Source organism: Lagopus muta, chromosome 1, assembly GCF_023343835.1.
Source record: "Lagopus muta isolate bLagMut1 chromosome 1, bLagMut1 primary, whole genome shotgun sequence".
In the NCBI taxonomy this organism is placed as follows: Eukaryota; Metazoa; Chordata; class Aves; order Galliformes; family Phasianidae; genus Lagopus; species Lagopus muta.
In genome coordinates this window covers 174,818,523-174,839,902 of record NC_064433.1, presented here as the reverse complement: position 1 = coordinate 174,839,902, position 21,380 = coordinate 174,818,523, and the positions used below count along the sequence as shown (strand labels likewise).

The window sequence follows — 21,380 nt, the reverse complement described above, 5'->3', positions numbered from 1 at the left end:
CCCTGGACGGTCCACAAAACGTGGTTTCTTCTTTCAATACCCGGGAGCTGGGCCGGCAGGACTACAGCTGCCAGCATGCCCCGCGCCGTGCCCCTCCCCCAGCACTACAACTCCCAGCGTGCCCCGCGCCTAAGCCCCTCCCCCGGCACTACAGCTCCCAGCATGCCCTGCGCTGTGCCTCTCCCCCGGCACTACAGCAGCCAGCACGCCTCGCACCGCGCCGCAAGGCACGCCGGGCCGCGAGAGGGTGGGGCTGTGGTCAGAGCCCGCCGCCTTCCACGCGGTGCGCTGTCCGCCGTGCCCGGGGAGGCGCCCGCTGTTTGCGACGCTTCTTTGCAGCAGTGCGGCCAGGCGCGGCCGCCGTATTCCGCGCGCAGCCCGGCTGTTGTGCCGCGAGCCGGCGGGCAGGAGGGGAGCGGCCGGAGACGGAGCGCGGAGGGAAGGAGCGAGCAGCTCCGCCGCCGCCGCCTCCCGGCCCTGCATGCTCCGCGGGGCGGCCCGGGGGCCTCCTCTTCCTCCTCTTCCTCCTGCCGCTGCTGCTGCTGCCTCCGCTGCCGGGGGGCGGCGGGGCGGGGTGCGCGGCTGCCGAGAGGCGTCGCGGGGCGGCGAAGATGGACTATGACTTCAAGGTGAAGCTGACCGGCGAGCGGGAGCGGGTGGAGGACCTGTTCGAGTACGAGGGCTGCAAGGTGGGCAGGGGCACCTACGGGCACGTCTACAAAGCCAAGCGCAAGGACGGGTGAGTGAGGAGCGGGGCTCCCTTCTGACCGCCCCAGTCCCGGCCCCGTCCCTGCGGCGGCGGCTGCCGCTCGGCCCCTGCGGCTCCTGCCCCCCGGAGCGGCTTTCGGCACCGCCGCCCCCCTCACCTCCTCCCCCGCCACCGCCCCGGTGCCGGGCTGGCGGCCGCTGGAGGAAAAATGCCACGGCTGGGATAAGAGGCGGCACTCGGCGGGTTTTCCTTTTTAAGAAGCCGGCGGCCCCCAGACGTCAGCCCGCCCGCCGGCTTCGTAAAGCTGAGCTCGGTTCCTTTTTCCTTTTGAACGCTTTTTGTCTGGTTTATTCCTTGTAGTCACCATTTTGGGTGTTGTTGCCGGCTGCTCCTGTAGCCCAAGTCTCCTTTAGGATGCTTTCGAAGGTCTGTATTTGAGTACAGACCGCGGTAAGTGAATTTCCCCGCAGAAATCCCGTCTAGGAAGATGCAGGTGTGTCACCTGGCTCTCGGTGACACGGCGTCGGTGCCAGAACAATGGGCGGTGGGGGGCGAGGGCAGCGGGAGAGGCAGCGCTGTGCTCTAACAGGTCCCGCTGCTCCGTCGCACCCGGCTTTTCTGTCCACCTCCTCGAACTCCGTGTTTTCTCATTGAAAAGATGTGCGTTTGAAAGCCTGGGCGTTGTTTCTACCTGTGGTAAATCAGCTTAGAGCAGACTGTGGTCAGCCACGGCAGAAATGCGATCGGGTTCCCTTTATGTAAGCTCTTAGCGCTGCCTGCAGAGCACTTGCGGTGGGGCTGCTGCCCGGCTCTGCACGCACCGCTATTCATCGGAGTGCTGTTATTTCACCATGGGTTTTGTCTGCTGCTGGGATTCAGCTAACTACTTTACACCTTACATGTGAATCTTTCAGACCATTGGCAGGAATAATTCTTACCTGGTCTGATTTTTTTTCTTTTTTTTTTTTTTTTTGGACGGGGGGGTGCAAGGGCATAGACTGCAGTGAGTTAGGTAAGCTGTTGCAGCACATCTCCTTATCTGCAGGTGTTCTTCAGTGCCTCTTTTCCAGTCTCTTCCCCCAGCGCTTCTCATTTCTCTGCCAGATTGCTGAGAACTCTCAAATATGCTGGGTAATTGCATTTGGACAATATCTGAAACACTTAAGATATAACTGTCTGTGGATGCTTCTGTAGCATATGGCATAGTGGTACATAGGTGGCCTTAAGTGATGTGGGTGGAATTAGGATCAAAGGGGAAGATTCCATTTTGATTCCTTTATCACAAAGAAATGAATTACAGAAGCAGGTCTCTAATAGCAATTCAGTTTCCTGACACTATGATAACGTATGGATGGTCACTGTACATGTTACAGTGTGAGCTTATGAAAGGTAGAGCTCAGTACTGCTATATACAAAGCATCACTGCTGTAATATTTCCCCACATGTTGTATAATGCTAGAGGAGAAACCTTTTTGTTTGTAGTTCTTGCACAGCTCAAACTTTCTTTGTGTGTGAAATTCTTTCTTCCTGCTGAATTTGCATGTGTTTTTCCCTTAAAGGTGTGCATTTACTTTAAATTTCATTATATGATTCTAAATCCCATTTTAAATAACTAAAGTCCCATGTTTATTATGCGTCACAATTTTTTAAGTGCTTGAGCTACAGGACTGCAAATGTTTTATTAAAAATAGAGGCTGCGCTTTCTTAAATGACATTCTATACATGGATGTCTAATGAATAGGATAAACACAGGAAAGAACTATATTTTAATAATTCATCCTGTGCAAACGTTTAAAAACTCAGTGATGAATATCCATCTTACAAGCAAAAGGATCTAGTGCCTTCTGTATAGCAGCGGTCTTCACCCCTTCTTGCTGATTGCCTTCGTGAAACTAGATTAACAGGTATGGGTCCAAACAGTAGGAATGTAATTGTTGTAATAATATGTAAATAAATGTAATAGTTGTTAAACTATGAGGGGTTGCTTTGGGGGACAGTTACATGGTCATTTTGGTGCAGCAAGGAGCCTTAAAAGGAGTGAAGGATGCTCCGTGTTCTTGACGTACTGATGAAGACGTAACATGGTTTTTATGTCCTGCACCAGCAAAAAAGCCAATCCAGCTATGCCTTGTCCTTTGCCACAAGGTGAGGCTTTGAGACTGGACTGGTTGTGTTGAGAATTTTGCACGGGGAGTCACCAGGTGCGCTTCCATTGATGTTTCTAACATAGTGCCTGCCAAAACTTGAACATCACATCAGCTGAGTACTCCTGTGGTGCTACAGCTAAGCCCTGTGTGGCACATGGCCTGCAGCAAAGCTGCATTCAGTTCCCAAGTTCTCATTTCCATTCCTTTTGTCATCAGCTTTGTAGCCCTGTGGTTGAAAAGAATCTTCCCGGCTTTTCAAGTGGTGCTGGTGGCCCTGCACCTCTGAGCAGGCTGACTGCATTGGTGACTGATACAGCAGCAGAGTGCGTGAGGTGGCAGTTCCTTCTACTGGCAGGCAGGAAAGGAACGGTGTGCCATGCTCAATGTCACTCTGTACCTAAGGAAACTTGCTCTTCTCTCTAGTGGCAGTAGGACAGCTTACTTTTTATTGTTTGGGGAATTTCAGTTATTTCCTGCATTGAAGCTGCTCTGCATGCTGTTTGGGTGCTCATTCAGGAATGTTGCTCAGCACAGATTTTAAAACTACCTGTTTAACTTGCAGCAGAACTGGAAAATAGGCCAGCGTTTTCTAGCTTTTGGGGCTAGAAATGTAGTTGAGGTGGTTGCTTTGTTTAATTGATGAGATCAGACTCCTGCTGAGTTCCTCAGGAACTGACTCCCAGCTGATGGCTGCAGCATGCTGAGGTGCTTGGAAACTGGAGAGCTTGCCCCAGAGTGTGCAGCAGATGCTTTGTTACCTCTCAGGCTGTGATTTCTGTGCTGGCAGAGCACGGTGGTAGTGTGCTGACTCCTCAATGGTGTCTGACTGTAATGGAGTTGATCTTGCGCTGTTTTATTTGCTGTCCTGTGCCTTCGATTCTTAGCATACAGCTGATGTCTGAGGTCTCTGAGAAGCATATGCTGTTGTGCAAGGATGTCTGCTTCGGTGGCAGTTTGGACTGTTTCCAAATAGTTGTTCTTCCTGTTTATTGGTTGTGGTTTGGATGAGAATAAGGAACTATTGAATGTCACTGTAAGGCCATGTCTAACTCTTTAATTACAGCAGCAGAAAATGACATAATTGAAAATCCCAGTCTGTAGTAACATCTCCCACATGTTATTGGAAGGGAAGATCTTCTCACTCTTCAGGAGAAGAGGACTTTGGAGACTGTGCTCATGGTTGGGAACACATGGTCAGTAAGCTCATGCTTCCCAGCTTATTCTCAGGAAATACAAGGAGTGATCTAAGCGCCCAACAGAAGTACAGCTGATTTTTTATTTTTTAATTCTCATTTCAGCCATTAGTTCTGCGTTGGAAGTATTTCTGTAAGCGGAGGGACACATTCTTTCTTTTGGATGTACTAACACTTAGCTGAAAGCATGAAAATACATTTATGTATTGAACTTGTACCTTTCAAAGAATCAAATCCATATGTGGCTTTTTCTTTTCCTTGAGGGTCTGCACGAGTTGTATTAAAAAAACAGCGGTGGAGAAAGTAGTGGCATCCAGTGAATGACTGGTTTGCTTCGTCTTCAGTGTGACATGTGGTAGTTTCTACTTACCTGGAAAAGAGTATTGCAAGAATTATGATGATTCTGTTTCAGAAATGTGTGGTTTGAAGCTAAAGAGATGGAAACCATGTTTAAGTAGTATGAAACAGTGCATGTTGTGGGTATTTACGGGTATGTGTTGGTTGACCTATTTGAGATCGTAGATCGTTCACTTATTTGGGTTTAGTGAGAGGAATGTGGAGCTTGGGAGTGCCACAAATAGAAGCAATGAGTCCAGCAAGGACATTTTGGCAAGAAGGCAAGCAACAGACCTAGGCTTCCAGCTTCTGGATTAATTCTGCGTTGAGCCTTTGCTGGAGCTGTGTCATGGAGTTCATCCTGTTAGCTTTCAAATTGAACTGACAAACAGCTCTTGTCTTCTCACTGTTTAAGAAACACAATATATTTTTTTCTTACCTGTATTCACATGTCAAGTTGAACTCCTTTGTACAGAAGCAGTGGCACTGCACCAGGTGATGTGCACGGGATGAAAGTGTGAAGTCAGAATGCAAGCACTTGGCTTGCCACTACTGTGAACAATGGGGTGGAATTTCTAAATGTCACAGACTTTATTTAGTGCCTATGTAATATGTCTGTATGATCTTGTTAAAATATATGCCCTGAGTCTCTTTTGGATCCATTACCATAGTTGTTGGAAATCTAATTAAATTCTATCTGCATAATGAGGTATGTGTGCTGTGTTGCATTGAGTCTTGTGCTCTTTAAATTTTTTTTTGTAAAACTCATATAGCTAGCTATCTTCCCATCTGCTTCCTTCCCTTCTCATCCTCTTAGGCGTCTCCAGGCTTTGTATCTTTTAAGGTCAGTTGGCCCATCTTCACCATGAGCTGTTTGCTGAGCCTTGGGCTTTCCTTGGTACAGTCTATTTGTAATCTTGCCACATGCCTCAATTAATGTTGGTAGCCAGCAGCAAAGGTGGAACTGTGTAGCCTTGAGTGTTTCATTGCTATCTGAGGCCATTAGCAAGCACACAGAGGAGGGTGTGAGAGCCGAGATCGGTATCTGCTTTATTCTAGGTTACAAATTGGAATAATAGAACATGTAAATAACAGGGCGATGTACTGCTGTGCCTGGTTTCTCATTAACAGGTTTTGAAGGTGCTGATTGTAGAGAAAGTGTGTGTTAAGAGAGTGCTGCCCTTGGTCAAATGGCACTGAGGTTGTACGCTTGCTCTAGCTCTTGGGTATTCTTGGGTTCTCGTGTTTAAACATTAAAGTTTACAGCTGTTTTGTATCTTTTTTTTTTAATGTCCTTGAGCAGAGGAGTTGGAAAGGCTGTAATTTGCAGATGGTTGAAGTAGAACCTGTGAATTTTTTTCTTAAGAATAGGTGTTTTTTTTTTGTTTGTTTGTTTTTTGTTTTTTGTTGTTTTTTTTTTTTTTTTGTTAAGAAATACAAGAACTACAATAGAAACACCTTTAGGGCACAGGAACTGGGGCTTGCCTATGTGAGGTTGTAGCCCAGCAGTGTGTAATGATGGCAGGCGCTTCCCCAGGACTCCCAAATTACATTACTGATGTGTCTGTTTTGTCGTTGAAGCCTGGTAGTTGTCTGCCATTGTCCAGTGTACCTTACAGCTGTGGAATTGCAACGATGTGGAAAGCAGACTGGAGTCAGTATGGCACCTGGGCTGCTGGGGAGGCTGCTTTTCCTACCTGTGCATGATTAATGCTGGTAGCTGCAGCTCCAGCTTCTCTTCGAATCTAAATTGCAAATGAGTGAGAAATGGAAGAACTGTGGGGATAAAGGTTTAGAGAAACCCATCTGGTGTGGGTGGATGGGAGTGAGGTTGAGGCTTCTCCCCCTATCTGACTCTTGTGCCCCCCTTCCCTTCCCACTCTCTTTTTCTGCAAGAGCCTGGCAATGGTGCTGTGTTGCCACTGCGTGCAGGCTGATGGCTGTTCAGAGAGTTTTGTGTGCTGGCTGGCCTGCTGTTTTTACCTTGTCATCTCAGAGGCTCAACAAATGGTTTCTGAGACCTTGTCAAGCCCTTCTAATAGCACATTTGGGATTACGGAATAGATTATCCATAGTGATGTGTTTTTGCTAGGTACAAGGCTGCTTATGAACTAGATACTTTTGTGTCTTGTAGACTTTCCATTTAATAAATATATATTTGAAGAAATTTATTGAAATTTGTGTAAAAATGTGAAATCTTTCTTAGCTGATACAGGAGAGGTACTGGTTAGACAGTTTAACCTGTAGAGAATTCTGCTGATGTCCCTTAGAGCAGGGGACATCCCAGCCAAAGACTGTCCCAAGCTTTTGAAGATCAGGATGTCAAAGCACTGTTTTGTAGTTCTTGAACAGAAAGAAGCTGCTGTTCAGGCAACAGTTTCAATTCAACTGCTTTAAACTACCTTGAGCGGTAAGAGGTATAGTAAGGTGTGTTGGGTGGTTAATTCAGTATTTGTGGGAAAAGAATGGTAAACCGGGATTTGAACTGTAGATGTGTTCTTTAAAGACCAAAATGTTCAAGAGAACATTTTTTTTTTTTTAATCTACTATGGATGATAGCCTAAACATCCAAAATTAAAATGAGTCTTGGAAAAAATGCACATGTTCTGTCAATAAGGAAGAACACAACGAAAGGTCAGTGAGACAATCTGCCTGTTTTTCTGGGAATGCTCCATTCTGTGTGCTTGTAACACCTTGCATACAAGATGTTGACATTTGAGTAAAGGACACTTGAGAGTTGCTGTAAAAAAGAAGACTCAGTTCATTACTGTGTGTTTGACTAATACGTGCGACTGAACTCAAATACAAAGGGATCTGAATTGCATTAAATCCCCAGATTCTGCCTTGTGTTTCTGGCTGTGTTTTCTGGGAGAGAAGCCTTGTCCTATGAATGATAGCCCTTGCTGCAGGTGTACTTTCAATTAGAGTTTGCATTCAGACACTGGATAATCCCCTAGTGAAGCCTCAGAAAATCAGGTTTCATGAACGCAGTAGTTCTCACGGAGCTACTGTACGAGGTATGGAGCTTAATAGAAGCAACTGGGGCAAGTGCTGCCTGCGTGGACTTTAAGGCAGCAAGTTTGTCTCTGAATGTAATTTGGATCTTATCTAACTTTTTGTACTTGAACTGTTTGGAGTTCAAACTCTTTGCTTCTCGAGTGGACTGCAATCCTATTTAAACAGGGTTGGACAAAACAACTGCTCACAAATGAGTGCCCCAATAGTGGCATTCATTCTTGGGTTAATTCAGCTCAATTGGAAGCTTATCTGACTTCCAGATGAGTGTCAGATACCAAAGTACTCAGTTCAACCTCCCAAAAAGTACCTGTTGCAGCACTGGAATCTGTACAGGTAGAATTCCAGGCACACATAAAGGACATGCCAAAAAAAAAAAAACCAAATAGCATTATTGCTGCCTGACTCTAGTTTGTCTGTGTAAGATTAGAGTGGCTGCAGAGCAAACAGTAATGAAAAACCTGTTGCCTAATTTAGTTTAGGTAGATGCTCTGTCAGGGGGAGATACCAAGACAATCCTGGGGACAGTGAGTAGCTCCTTATGAATCAGCTGGTCATGGGACCCACGCAGGGAGAAACAACTCATGGCTTTGTCTGCAGTGGGATGTCAGAGCTGATTCTGAGTATTACTGCTGAGGGCTGTGACAAACGTGATTTGTTGTTTGCATTTGGAGGGGGTGCTGGATCTAAACAGGGTTAAGTAATCCACTAAAGTACCACTTAACTTCATTCAATGATTCCTTTTTAAGAAAGGAAATGGCAGTGGGAGGAAGATACAGCTTCTTAAAGCTAAAAGTGAGCTGAAAAGGTGAGATGTTGCAAGCTACTTGAGAACAGATTTAACTTTTGGTGGGTATGTATCACTCACCAAGATACTGTAAAACCATTGGTCAAAAGCATCTGGCACAGCTAAATAGTACAATAAAGGAAGCTGTTGTGAATAAGAACACTGAAAAATTAAATATTACATTTTCTGTGTGTTATGGAGATGGAAAAGAATGAAAGTAACAATAGGCTCAGTATGAAAATGCAGTGTCATAGCCCTCTGGCACCCTCTGCATCTAACCCTTCAAAACACACAAGTCTCAATCTCCCCTCTCAATCCTGAAGTGGGCATAAAATTAATCTCCCATTTTCTACCCTGTTCTGAAGCATCTGTAACACCACATTACCTGTAGAACCGGAGGACAACTGACCTATAGGAGAAACATTTAGAGAAGGTGAAATGACAGCAGGAAACGAGCTTTGCTTTTGTGTGTTACAGAAGAACTTAAAGCATTGGAAGTTAAAGAATGCCACAGGAGATCCCAAATTGCAGTGTGTGGAGGAGGCGCTGCCTGAACAAACTGAAGGGCGGTCACTTTTCAAGATGAAACATTCACACATCTGAAGGAGTTCAGAAGTATAATGGATTGCTAAGTACAGATCATAACCCGATGCTTCGAATTGAGCCATAAATGACTGGAAAGGGGCAACAGTGACTTTTTTGAAGGAGTTATTGGAAGAGTGGAAACCACCAACTAGTAAGGTGGGCTGACAGCAGAGCTGGTGGACCCATAAAAGGTTCTGAGGAGAAGAGACAATTTAACTTTTATATTGTCTGGAAATTACTTATCATAAATAGTTGGGAAACAGCTTTGCCTGGAGGTAGTTATTTGGGGTAGTGAAGGTGAGGGCTGATTGTGAAGGCTCCGGAAAGGACCTTGCAAGACTGAAGGAATCATAGAATCACAAGGTTGGAAACGACCTGTAAGATCATCTAGTCCAACCGTCTTCTCATTATCACTGCTACCACAAGCTAAACCATATCTTGTAGCTCCTCATCCAGACGCCTCTTGAACACCACCAGGAATGGTGGCTCCACCACCTCCCTGGGCAGCCATTCCAGTGCCTGACCACTCTCTGAGATAAAAAGTTTCTCCTTATGTCTAATCTAAACCCCCTCTGGTACAACTTGTAGCCATTTCCCCAGGTCCTGTTCATTGCCTGGGAGAAGAGGCCAAATCCCTCTTTACCACAACCTCCCTTCAGGAAGTTGTAGAGATAACAAATTAATCATTTCTGTGAGGTGATGATTCTTTACTCACACAGTACCAAGGTAACTGAAGAGCAGTCTGAGACAAGAAAGTGTAAATGAAGTCCAGCAATATTTTCTTTTAAGAAGAGTTTGTGTAGGTACCTTGTGTAGTGCTTTAGATAAAGGGATGTTAAAACTGCAGTGTGTTTCAACAAAGTGGCACAGCTTTTCTCAGGAGTAACGTCATTTGGCTGTCACTGCAGAATTTCTTCACTGCTGCAATTGCTAGCTCGTCTTCTTATAGAAGCAGTCCTTGTAATTGTACTCCATGAAAACTTTCATTTCAGGCTGGCAGTGAAATTATAGTTTTGTGGGAAAAAGAAAAAGGGAATCCCAGGCATTCTTGCTTCTGTGGGCATTCTGTGCTGGAGTTGATCACTAGGATAGGTGGATGGGTTGTTCTGTCTCTGTTGTTTAGTTTCATTTCTTTTTGACTTGTGGCCAAGCACGCTCACTGTGTGTCACTGCTTCCAGAAGGGGGAACTGGCAGAGAAGCGTCTTTTCTCTTCCACCTCTCCATCTCCTCTACCATCCATCCCTTCATCTTTTGCTCGTACCACATGCTTTGTTGCTGGTTTGGATACTCATCAAACTGTTCTGTAGCCTAACGTACTGTGTTATCCAAATTGCTTGTCTGTTTCTTGGGAATATCTTGTTGCAGGGGGTGAATCAGCTGGTGGAGGAGTGTGGCACAGACCAGAGTGTCAGAAGGAAGGGATTTCTGGCTGGGAGCAGGAAGGAGGAGATGGCAAGGAAATACTTTTCTTTTGACAGCAGCAAATTCTTGGGTCAGAAGAACAGCATGTACAGTGTATCATTGAATTTATTCCTTTACTTTGAACTTCTTGCCAAACTATGTGTTGTGGCAAAAGGTGTTAATTAAAAAAATAAATCAAAGAATAAAAGGAAGAAAGTGATAAATTGCCATTTGCCACATAGTATTAGCTGTCTCAGAAATGTGGTTTACTGGCTTGCTGTTGCTGGTTTTTCCTCCAGCTGTGGAATATGCTTTACTCACAAATAGGTCTGATTGCTAGAGGATTTGTTTTGAAGTAGAAAATGCTCTCTGCACAAGCCTTGCTCTCTGGTAAGAATAATGATGCTCTTCTGGCATATCAGCTGTGCCATGTTCTGCAAGCATCTTGGTAATAAAGAAAGCCTTGAATTTCTTAACTGGAGGCTTAACTCTCCTAGCACATCTTTCCCTGCCATGTTTTTCTTTCTGTTAGTATTTCCTTGAGTACTATGGCCTTCTATTTTTACATGACATATTGCAAATTTAGTTCCAAATCCACAACATGGGCTTCAGTCACAGATTGCGTTCCTTGTAATCTTTTATTCTTTTCTAAAGGTTTCTTTGTCTCCTTAAAGAATGCTGTATTTAAAAATTGAATACTGAAGATTTAGCAAGATTGAGTCACACTGGAAAATTTCAGGATAAAACGTATGTTTCTGAAGTAGGGGCTGTAATAGTAAAAAAAAGTGCATAACTTAAAATATGCTGTTTTACCTGTTCTCATTTTTGTGGTTAATAGACATACCTTAAAAGGAAAAACATGCAGAGTGTTGAAATGCATCTTTAGGTGTCTTTTTCTTGTGCTAGGTTCTTCAGTATTTAAATGTTAATGTTAGAAATTATTGGCAGGTAATCAGTATATTACTTTCTTGATTCTTGATACATTAATTCTCTAGATGAAAAGGAGAGAACAAGGCAATTAAACGTTTCTGTCAGTTTCTCTGAATTCTCAAATTTCTTCAAATATGAGTGTCTGTACACTTCCTGACTCCTCAGGAGTTACTGTGGTCACGCATCACATAGAAACTTGGAGTAACATCCACGCAACTTGTGACATGACATGCCTTCATAAAATGATGTATTAGTTACTGAGCAGTTCTCCTCAGTCATAGGAAAGGTCTACTGACTTGTCTTCGACAGCTCTAGCAATCTTTAGAAAGTAAAGTAAGATGAGGGCATGTAGTGTTGATTTCCTAGTGACGTGTTCCTGCTTCATCAGCTATCCACAGCCATTGTCTTAGAGTGAAAAGAAAATTGAGATCCTGGATTTCTGCTGCAGTGTTCACTTACTGTTGCTCTTGCTCTCTTTAGAACGTGGTGCATACATTATTTTTTGCCTTGAACTAATTGTATTCTGTTGAGAAAAGATACAGCTGGTCGTCCCAATATTAGCTGTGTACCAGTTTCATTGAGAGCCCTTGCACATCGGCGACACCTGAAAAAAAAACACAGATGCCCTGGAAGTGCACACATGTAGTAGCACGGCTCTGTGGGTGTTGCACTGTGATTTTGTTATAGACCAGAACTCAGTCCTGAGGTCATTAGCTGCAGTGGGACCTGGCCTGATGCTGCACAGCAGGTGCGGATGCCAGCAGCCACATCAAGAGCAGTACGGAGCACTGCTTCTAGTGGTAAGCACAAACAAGTCTGGAGTCATAATGTTTTGGGCACTGAATTTATTGTTCTCTACAGCTGAACAAGTACAAACTGCTCTTTATTCACCTGTACCTGGAAAGTCTTTGTAGAGCAGAGGAGGATAGCTGCAAGTACGCTTCCAAGCTGACATCCTTTACAAAGTAGCTTTTCTGACTGGCGGACGTTATCCTTTCTCATTTAATGAATACATAAGAGGCTTTCATGACAGAATCTGTTTTTTATCTGATTTTTGACTGATATCTTCTGTGCAGGAAACAAGTAACAATCTGTGCTGGGATGAACCTTAAGCCGGTTGTAAATACTTTTAAATACTCTGGACTTGAATAAATCTGAACTTTCATATACAGCCATGTTTTTGTTGTATACAGAAAATTTATAATAGAGAAGACAATTTTATCATCTGTGTTTCACGTATGCTAAATAACCGTTCTCGTTTTCATAGTGTTTTAAAATTCAGTCAAGTGAAGAACCAGTTGTTTGACCTAATGTATTTAATTCAGTATTGCTTCATCCAGCTTGTTTTAGGTAATAGTTTTTGTTTTAAAGGCAGAAAAAAAAGTGCATCATAGAAAATTCAGAGATTTTTAGAATTATTTCTTTGTAGTGATATATGTAATGCATAGAGCACCAGTGAAAGTAAAATAGCTTTAAAGGAACCTTCAGACAGCTAGAAGTGCACAATGTAGTTTTACTTCAGGTTGTTTCTGTATGTTGGAAAAGAAGTCTACTTTAGTTTTCCCTCAACATTGCAGTGGGTATAGAACTCAACTGCGGCTTTCTGCAAAGGTGAGTGTAGTATCTCAAGCTGACTTGGAAGGATGATACTAGTTAGAAGATGTGCTAACTTAATCTTGAATGAAGCAGCTGTGCCTGTGTTAGTTCTGACTGATCTCTTTCAGAGCACTTCAGCACTTAGCTGAGCATACAGCAGCCCCTTTTGTCCTTTTGGTGAGATTTTTCTCAATTTTTATCTGAAGGTACACAGCCATTGATCAGACTTGCTGTGTGTGCTAATTGGTTTTGACAAGTGTTTGGATTCGAAGTGTTTTCTGGTAAATCAGGTGCCTGTTATGCAGTTTATCAAACTTTGTACCGCTTGTGTTGTAGCAAGCACCTTGTCAGTGTGCAGTGGTCTTTGGGAGGTGGAGGAAGGCAGGCTGTGTAAGTCAGCCTCCTGTAGGGGTGAAAGGATTTTATGTGATCTTTGTGTAAGCTCTAAGTATGCTGGTAAGTTCATGGAATCTAAGTTAAAGCTGTTGAATTGCAGCTCAGGTGATTTCATTAAGGTTGGAAAGGCTGCTAAGATCATGGAGTCGCACCATCAGCCCACACCTCTGCTCTACAACATGTCCCTGAGTGTGACATCTCCCCTTTCCTTGTACACCTCCAGCGATGGTGATTCTTCCACCTCCCCAGCCAGCCCATTCCAATGCCTCACCACTCTTCCGAGAATTATTTTTTCTTAATATTCAACCTGAACCTTTTCTGACACAATTTGTAGCCTTTTCTACTTATTCTATTCCTGTTTCTCCCTGTTACATGGGAGATGAGGCTGACCTCCTCCTCACACACCCTCTGTTCAGGCAGTTGTAGAGGGCAATAAGGTGTCCCCTGAGCCTCCTCTTACCCAGACTGAACAATCTCAGCTCCTTCAGCCGCTCCTTCCATCTCACATGTGCGCTAAGACCACACAGCTGCTATGACCAGCTTCACTAGAAGTTTTCTTCTTCTCCTCTCTGAACTCGATTGCTACAGTTAATTCATAGAATAATAGAATTGTTTTTAATTTCGTGTTATCTCTTTCTTCCTTGGTAGTAAATTAAATCTTTGCTATAGAGTTCCATTTTGATGTTTATCAGTATAATAAAACCTCTCATTCATCCATGCCCTTCTTTGAAGTTCTAATAGGTAGGGCAACACTTAATATTTCTTGCATGGCTTTCTAGCATGTATGAAAGTTCCTGTCCATGTTTTACTGTTAATAATGTGGACGTTCTGCTGGTTGCACAGCTATGGGTTCAGTGTTACTTGACATTCATCTGATAAGCTGCTCAAAGCTAAGATGTCTATAACACAAATTCACTTTCAACTGCAAAAACCAAGGTCGTTGTCAGTAGAAGCCTGGGGCATGTAAGAATGGAGTGCAGACCTCCCAAAATGGACCGGGGGGTACTGCTGGATGAGAGCCAGCAAAGTACCTTCATAGCCCAGAAAGCCAACCGTATCCTGGGCTGCATCCAAAGCAGCATGGCCAGCAGGGCAAGGGAGTGATCCTGCCCCTCTGCTCTGTGCTGTGAGACTTCACTGCAAGTACTACACCCATATGTGGAGTCTTCAGTAACAGGAGTGGCACATACCTGTTGGAGCATGTCCTGAGGAGAGCCACAAAAACATCCAGGCTGAGAGAGCTGGGGCTGTTCAGCTTGGAGAAGAGAAGGCTGTGGGGGAGACCTGAGAGCAGCCTTTCAGTATATGAAGGGGGACTGTAAGAAGGAAGAGGACAAATTTTAGCAGAGCTTGTTGTGATAGGATAAGGGAAAATGACTTCAAACTAAAAGTAGGGAGAATTAGGGAGGATATAAGGAAGGAGTGTTTTACAGTAAGGGTGGTGACACACGGGCACAGGTTGCTGGAAGAGGTGGTGGATGCCCTGTCCCTGGAAGCATTGAAGGTCAGGCTGGACAGGGCTCTCAGCAGCTGATGGAGCTGTAGGTTTCCCTGTTCACTGCAGGAAGTTGGACTGGATGCCCTTTAAGGATCCCTTCTCACTCAAAAGATTCTGTGATAGCACATTCAGTGGATTTTGGATTAATACTGCTGAGACTGAGTCACTTTAACAGTACTATGACAGCTGTGCTTAGGATTTTTTATTTTTATTACTATTGATATTAATGGAATTCTCAAAGGTAGAATGAAACATTCATTTTTTTTAATCCTATGTTTTGTTAGTATCCTTATCTTTAATTATGAGCATTTTCATATTCTTCAGAGAATAAGAACCATAAACAATTACTGGGTTCATTAATTTTCTACTGAATAGATGCTGCATTTAAAGTTCCCTTTGGTAGTTTTAAGACAGCAGAAGCTGTTTCCCTCAGATGTTTAGCTGCTGACAAATGTTCCATTTCCTTATTTTTAAAGAACTGTTCTTAAGTTATGACTAGTTAATTTCAAATTTCTGACCTGTTTTTAACAGTAGCGTAAATTTGGAATAACAACCATTGATTTTTAAGTCTTTAGTACTTCTATTTTTATTACTCACTTTGTAACTGATCTCATGATCAGCATTTGGGATATCCTTTAGTGCAGTATCAGTACATTTGTACAACATGCATAATATGAAATAACAGTAACACTGATGTTTATTTAAGGTATTTTTTAGGTAACAAGCCCCCTTTTCTTCCAGGTGTAGCATATATGCTTATATATGCTTTAATTATTCTTTCTAACAAATGGTAAAAATACCAGGCCTTGCAACACTAGAGCTGTGCAGAGTGCTTGCATTTGGCAGGCATCTGTTCCTACTCTTCGCTGCTTTTTGTTGTGTTCTTTTCACATTGATTATTCCTTTAGGTTCCATTGTACTTATCAGTTCAGTTTGATTTTGTTGTTGTGGAAAGTATTATAGTACTTCAGAGGTAGGGATGGGGCACCCACAGCTCTCTGGGCAGCTGTGCCAGTGCCTCATTGCACCCTGAGTAAGAGCTTCCCAGCAGTGGTGTACAATGGAAGTTCCCTTATTCTTGTCACTTGACAGCTGTTACTAATAAGGAGTATTCCTGTGCTGAAAATGCCAGCCTACTTAAACACAAGAATATATGATGGTAGTAGTTGGGATATAATTGTGCAGATTTACCATCCTCTCTGAGCATGCTGTGCTGTGGAGGATCTGCTTGGACTTACTGGAAGTCTCACTCACACAACTGAGAAAATGGTCAGGTTTTCCCAATGTGATCCTTCTGTTAGAACTGTAGGTAAACTACGGTTTGAGTCTTTCTGTGCCCTTAAAATGTAAGCTGATAAATAGCTGGTGCTGTTGCTTAGTTTGCTCGGGAATACATCTACAGTTTATTTTTTTAAATTTTTTTCCTGCCTTGTCAAACACACTGAGTATCTTCAAAGAAGGTGGAACAGGCTGCCCAGGGAGGTGGTGGAGTCTCCTTCTCTGGAGATGTTCAAGACCTGCCTGGATGCCTACCTGTGCGACCTGCTGTAGGGAACCTGCTTTGGCAGGGGGGTTGGACTCGATGATCTCTGGAGGTCCCTTCCAACCCCTACGATTCTGTGAGTCTGTGATTATCCATGCAAACACAGAGAGGCTCTTTAGGCTGTGTTATGGTAAACGCAGACTATGGGTTAAGTGTTTCTAGAAGTTGTGTAAAATAAGCTCAGTCACTTTGACCTTTCCTTAGATTTCATAACACTTCAAAAAATTCTTATTCCTCCCTCTAAAAAAAAGAATATTGTCCTAATTCTCATGATTACCAAGGAATTATGGAAAGCCAGTCTAGCTTGGCTCAATCAAACTTGGTTTTTCCTGCTTTTGTTAATGGAATAGCTGACACTAATGTTGTAGAGGGGAACCATTGCAGTTTTCTAGTCTCAGTGTAGAACAGATGTTTGAATATTGCTTTATAACTCAACTGCATGTGCACCATCTACTGAATTTAAGCCTTAAGTCATCTGTTATTTTCTCTCTTGTTCTGGAAGAGAGCATAGTGCAGTGCTTACAGTGAGCTTTACCCTAAATTTTACTTATTTTTTAACTGTATGCAATTATAGAATGGCCTGGTATAAGATCATTATACAGATGTTGTAAAGTATTGGATGATCATTATGCATACAGAGAAGTTAAGCAAGTAAGATTATCACGTTGGAAAAGATAATCAGAAATGAAAAGTGCTCACTGGTGTTGTAGGCTTGCAAGAAACTCCACGAGAGGCAATCTCCAGAGAGAGATCCTTCCTTCGTGGCAGTCAGCCCTTAAATGGGGTCTAGGAGAGGTGGAGCCAGGCTCCATCCCTTCCAGTCACACAGCTGAATCGCCTTCACCTGTGCTCCCACAGCTGACTCAGTGCTTGCCAAAGGTGATCAATCAGAGGTTCAGGCCATGATTCAACAGTTCCAATACACCTGGGTTGAAAAGGACCACAATGATCATCTAGTTCCAACCCCCTGCCATGGGCAAGGACACCACCCACCAGACCAGGCTGCCCAGAGCCGCATCCAGACTGGCCTTGAATGCCTCCAGTTCCAATGCATCACCACCCTCTGGGTGAAAAACTTCCTCCTAATATCTAACCTGAACCTCCCCTGTCTCAGTTTAAAACCATTCCCCTTTGTCCTGTCACTATCCGCCCTCATAAACAGGCATTTCCCCTCCTGTTTATATGCTCCCTTTAGGTACTGGAAGGCCACAATGAGGTCTCCCCGGAGCCTTCTCTTCTCCAAGCTAAACAAGTCCAGTTCTCTCAACCTTTCCTCATAGGAGAGGTGTTCCAGCCCTCTGATCATCTCAGTGCTCTGCTCTGGACCCGCTCCAAGAGTTCCACGTCCTTCCTGCACTGCCTGGACGCAGCGCTGCAGATGGGGCTTCACAAGAGCTGAGTAGATGGGGACAATCACCTCCCTCTCCTGCTGGCCACCTTTTTTTAGTGCAGCCCAGAATACAGTTGGCCTTCTGGGCAGCAAGCACACACTGCTGGCTCTCGTCCAGCTTCTCGTCCACCAGGATCTTCAAGTACCTTCTCTGCAGGGCTGCTCTCAAGGAGTTCTTCCCCCAGCCTTTATCAGTACCTGGGATTGCCCCAACCCAAATGCAGCACCCTGCACTTGGCCTTGTTGAACCTGGTTAGGTTTTCATGGGCCCACTTCTCCAGCCTGTCCAGGTCCCTCTGGATGGCTTCCCTTCCCTCCAATGTATCAACCTATGCTTATGTTTCCTCTCAAACATTTGCTTAGTGGAGGACAGGGCACAGCGTCCTTGCTTCCAGTAGCAGAGTGCAGCATTTTAGCAGCTGGGAGGAGCAGAAGAGCAAGTGGTGAAGGGGACACAGCCACAGAGTGCTGCATGGCTGGGCACAGCATCTCAGAGCTCAGGTCTGAAACTGTTCTTCAGTTTGAAAAATCTTATTTTTCCCAACTTCTTATTTCATCCAATGTGAGTATGTTCTTGTGAGGAGAAAGAGGACGCAATGTTATTGCACCCCCCCCCCCCCCACCTCCCATTAAAGTGATAATTCTAGAACATTCAGCAAGAATAAATGCATGGGGTTTTTTTCCAGTTTTGTTCTAGGAAACAGCTGAAGTTATTTTTTTCTAAGAATTCCCAGAGAAAGTACCATCTGTTATGGAAAATTTTAATCTAGACTTTTAATTTGGCAAAAAATTAATCAGTTAAAAATAGAGGTCCACAATCCTAAGTATAAGGCAGCAGTCAGCGCTACCAGAAGTGCTTGTAACACCATTTGTAGGGCAGCACTTCTTTCTGTACTGAGTTCTCCTATTGCCATGAAATCAAAGCAGGCAGGTCAATGGCAGACCCTCAGTCTGAGCAGTCCTGCGCCATGTCCTGTCCCTGGTAGTGCTTGTATGAGCAGCAGTTGTGTAGTAGCACTTCTCATGCAATAACGATCCCTCCAAATACCTTGAAAATCAGGTGTATAAGTGAATAGAACAATGAGAATAACCTCCTGTCCAATCCATTTTGCTTCATATTTATATCCAATAATGGCTGCAAGCCTTTACCAGCTAAGGGAGGTAGAAAAGACAGAGGGAAGTTTTTCTAGCTCAAAATCATTTCACCTTTCATCAGCAGCATAGGAAAGCCCTGTGCTAGCTGCCTGGAGCGCTCTGTGAATCTCCTGTCCATCATAAATGTCTCATTTTGCTTTTCATTCTTAGAACAGCGTCATCATTAGGCACGTGGTTTAATTATGTGCTTAATAATGAAAGTTTATTGTTTTCAGGCTTCACACTACTAACATTCGTATAAGGTGAAAAATAGAGAATTGCTCCGTATTTGGGTTTTTTTAATTGTTTTGGATGTGTGAATGAGTTTGTGCTCATTATTGTCCCAGTCTGTTTTCCAGGACAGTAAGTTTTAAATTTTTATCATATAGAAGCATTTTAATGCCTTCTGTCTTTGTCCTCCTTGCTCCTTTTTTCCTGTGTCAGCTCTTGTATGTCCCCTCTCTTTCATCTTTCTGATTCGGTGTAATTGCCCTCTTGCTGAAATCTGTTCTCGCCCACTCACAGTTTCATTCCATTCTTTCTCCCCATTAACCATGTTCGTATTCTGCCCATTAATCTACTTTTTCCTCTTTTCTGTTTAGAAAGGTTGATGCGAACAGTGGGTTGTCTTTGAGCCCTGTGAAAAATCTCTTGGATGGACATGGTGGTAAAGAGCTCTCATTGAATTCGTAGTGCTATTTTTAAAACAAATTTCTTTTCTTCTTTCACAGGAAAGATGATAAAGATTACGCTTTAAAGCAGATAGAAGGTACTGGAATTTCTATGTCTGCATGCAGAGAAATAGCAGTAAGTAACAGCTCTTTCTACTAGCTAACAGACTTATTAAAAGTACTGATTGAATGCATGTTTTTATTTGCTGAATCATGTTATCCTACTATGGGTCCTATATTTTTATCATGGAGGTATAAAACAAATAGAAATGTCATGGAAATGCATGCACCTGTTTTACTTGCTGTCGGTGAATGCCTGTTTTTCAGTTAAAGTTTACTGCTTGCCTCGGGCAGATTAAAAGCAGAATTTCAAGATGTGATTGGAGTCAGTGGTTTAAATGACTTATTTGATCTGACTTTTGCATTACTACCTCAATTATTTCTTAAAGAGATACTAATTCTTTTTGGCTCAGAACAATCAGAGCGTGCTCTAAAGGCCCCAAAATCATAGTGGAAGTGGTCATCAAGACCAAAGGGTGGAGTGGAGCCCAGAAGTGATTATGGGGATAGAAAGTTGGAGTAACCTGAAGCAGCACTTCTTGAGCACCTGTTGGCTTTGCTTTGTTTTCCATCTGGCTTTTGGTGTGCTGATGTGATCAAATTTCCCTGCAGTTGATTTAGTAGTTCATCATGGAATTTAGTATTTGGTTTATTTACCTATTTTTCCTTACTTTTCTTGTGATGTTGTTTTGGGGAGTTAAGAAGAAAATCACCTCCGTATCCCCTCCAAATTATTTCTTCTTCTTTTTTTTTTTTTTTTTTTTAAATTCCATTAAACAGATTTTCCCCATTTCTGTGAAATAATGTTGTGTTAAAAAAAAAAAATGGAGCTTCATATGGAGAAGGAAATCAAAGATAATACCTAGATTGTTTATATTATGTAGTTGTAATATATGTGTGTATTTGTGTATATATATTACAACTGCATAATATAAACTCTATATATATATTTATATATATACACACACACACACACACACATATATATATATATATATATATATATACACACATATATATGAATACTGAGTTGATCAGTAGTGCTGTGTCCTAAGATGGAATCTGTATATCTAATTAATGAACTTATTATTTGTCATACATAAAATTCAGGTCTGAATGGCAGACTAGCAGTGTGTTCTAGACTATTCCAGTGAATGCTTTTTATGAGCACAGTGGTATTAAGAGGAAGTTAGACACAACTTGTTTTGTGTGTGAAATATATCCACTTCACTTTCTTTGGAGGCTGAAGCTTTTGTATGTTAGTCACAATAGCAGAATCACTTAAGCAATCACTGATGTATATCAAACTATGAACTCATTTTTTAGAACTATACAGTGAATATTCTTTCTTGTAATGACTATCTAGTTTAGGACTCAAGTGACCTTTTTAAGTATAAAAATGCCCATAGCCTACTTTTCTAAGTCATCTATTTGAGGCAAACATCCAGGCTGATGTCTGACAGTGTCAAACCATCTGAAAGTGAAATAGTTATTGAATGACATCAGTTAAAAGTAAGAGCTGTGACTAGGACAGGGACCAGAGCTGAAATGGCTGCCTTGGTTTATAGGTATGTATACAAGCAATATGATAGAGAGATTTTGTATAAAAGGAAGTAGTAATAGCTCTAGTTCTGTGAAAAGGGAATAAAATACCAAGTAAATGTTAAAAGTGGGCTCCTAAGGAGTAAACATTTTCTGTGAAGAGCAGAATCTGCTGAGCTTGGTGACAGGTGCCCATGTCATTGGGATTCTTCGTCTATTTCCTTAGTTCTAGCAGACCCTGAACATTTCCGTAACTTCTAATAGTTTGAATGTGCTTGGACATGAGAGATGCTGGCAAATATTGCCTTTTATGTGTGATGTGGAAGACTCAATTATTTTGGAAACCACAAAAGTTAAATCAGCAATGTGCCTTTTTTTTTTTCCTCTTGGCATTTTGTGTCATCAGGACACTCATTTACTGTCCCTCAGCTGCCCGTAGGTGTGGG

General features: G+C 43.0%; 1 protein-coding gene across 4 annotated transcripts in view; it reads left to right on the top strand.

Annotated features, from left to right (window-relative positions):
* Positions 1 to 236: 236 nt before the first annotated feature.
* CDK8 (cyclin dependent kinase 8) overlaps positions 237 to 21,380 on the top strand; it is a 65,311-nt gene continuing 44,167 nt past the window's right edge. For 2 of the 4 annotated variants that reach the window (XM_048933689.1, XM_048933688.1), the window contains exons 1-2: positions 238 to 739; positions 19,393 to 19,468. In XM_048933689.1, coding sequence (XP_048789646.1) covers positions 612 to 739; positions 19,393 to 19,468 — 204 coding nt within the window. In that variant the 5' untranslated portion in view covers positions 238 to 611. Of the gene's footprint in view, positions 740 to 19,392; positions 19,469 to 21,380 lie in introns of all 4 variants that reach the window. The other 2 variants (XM_048933690.1, XM_048933691.1) reach the window with 2 other exon arrangements.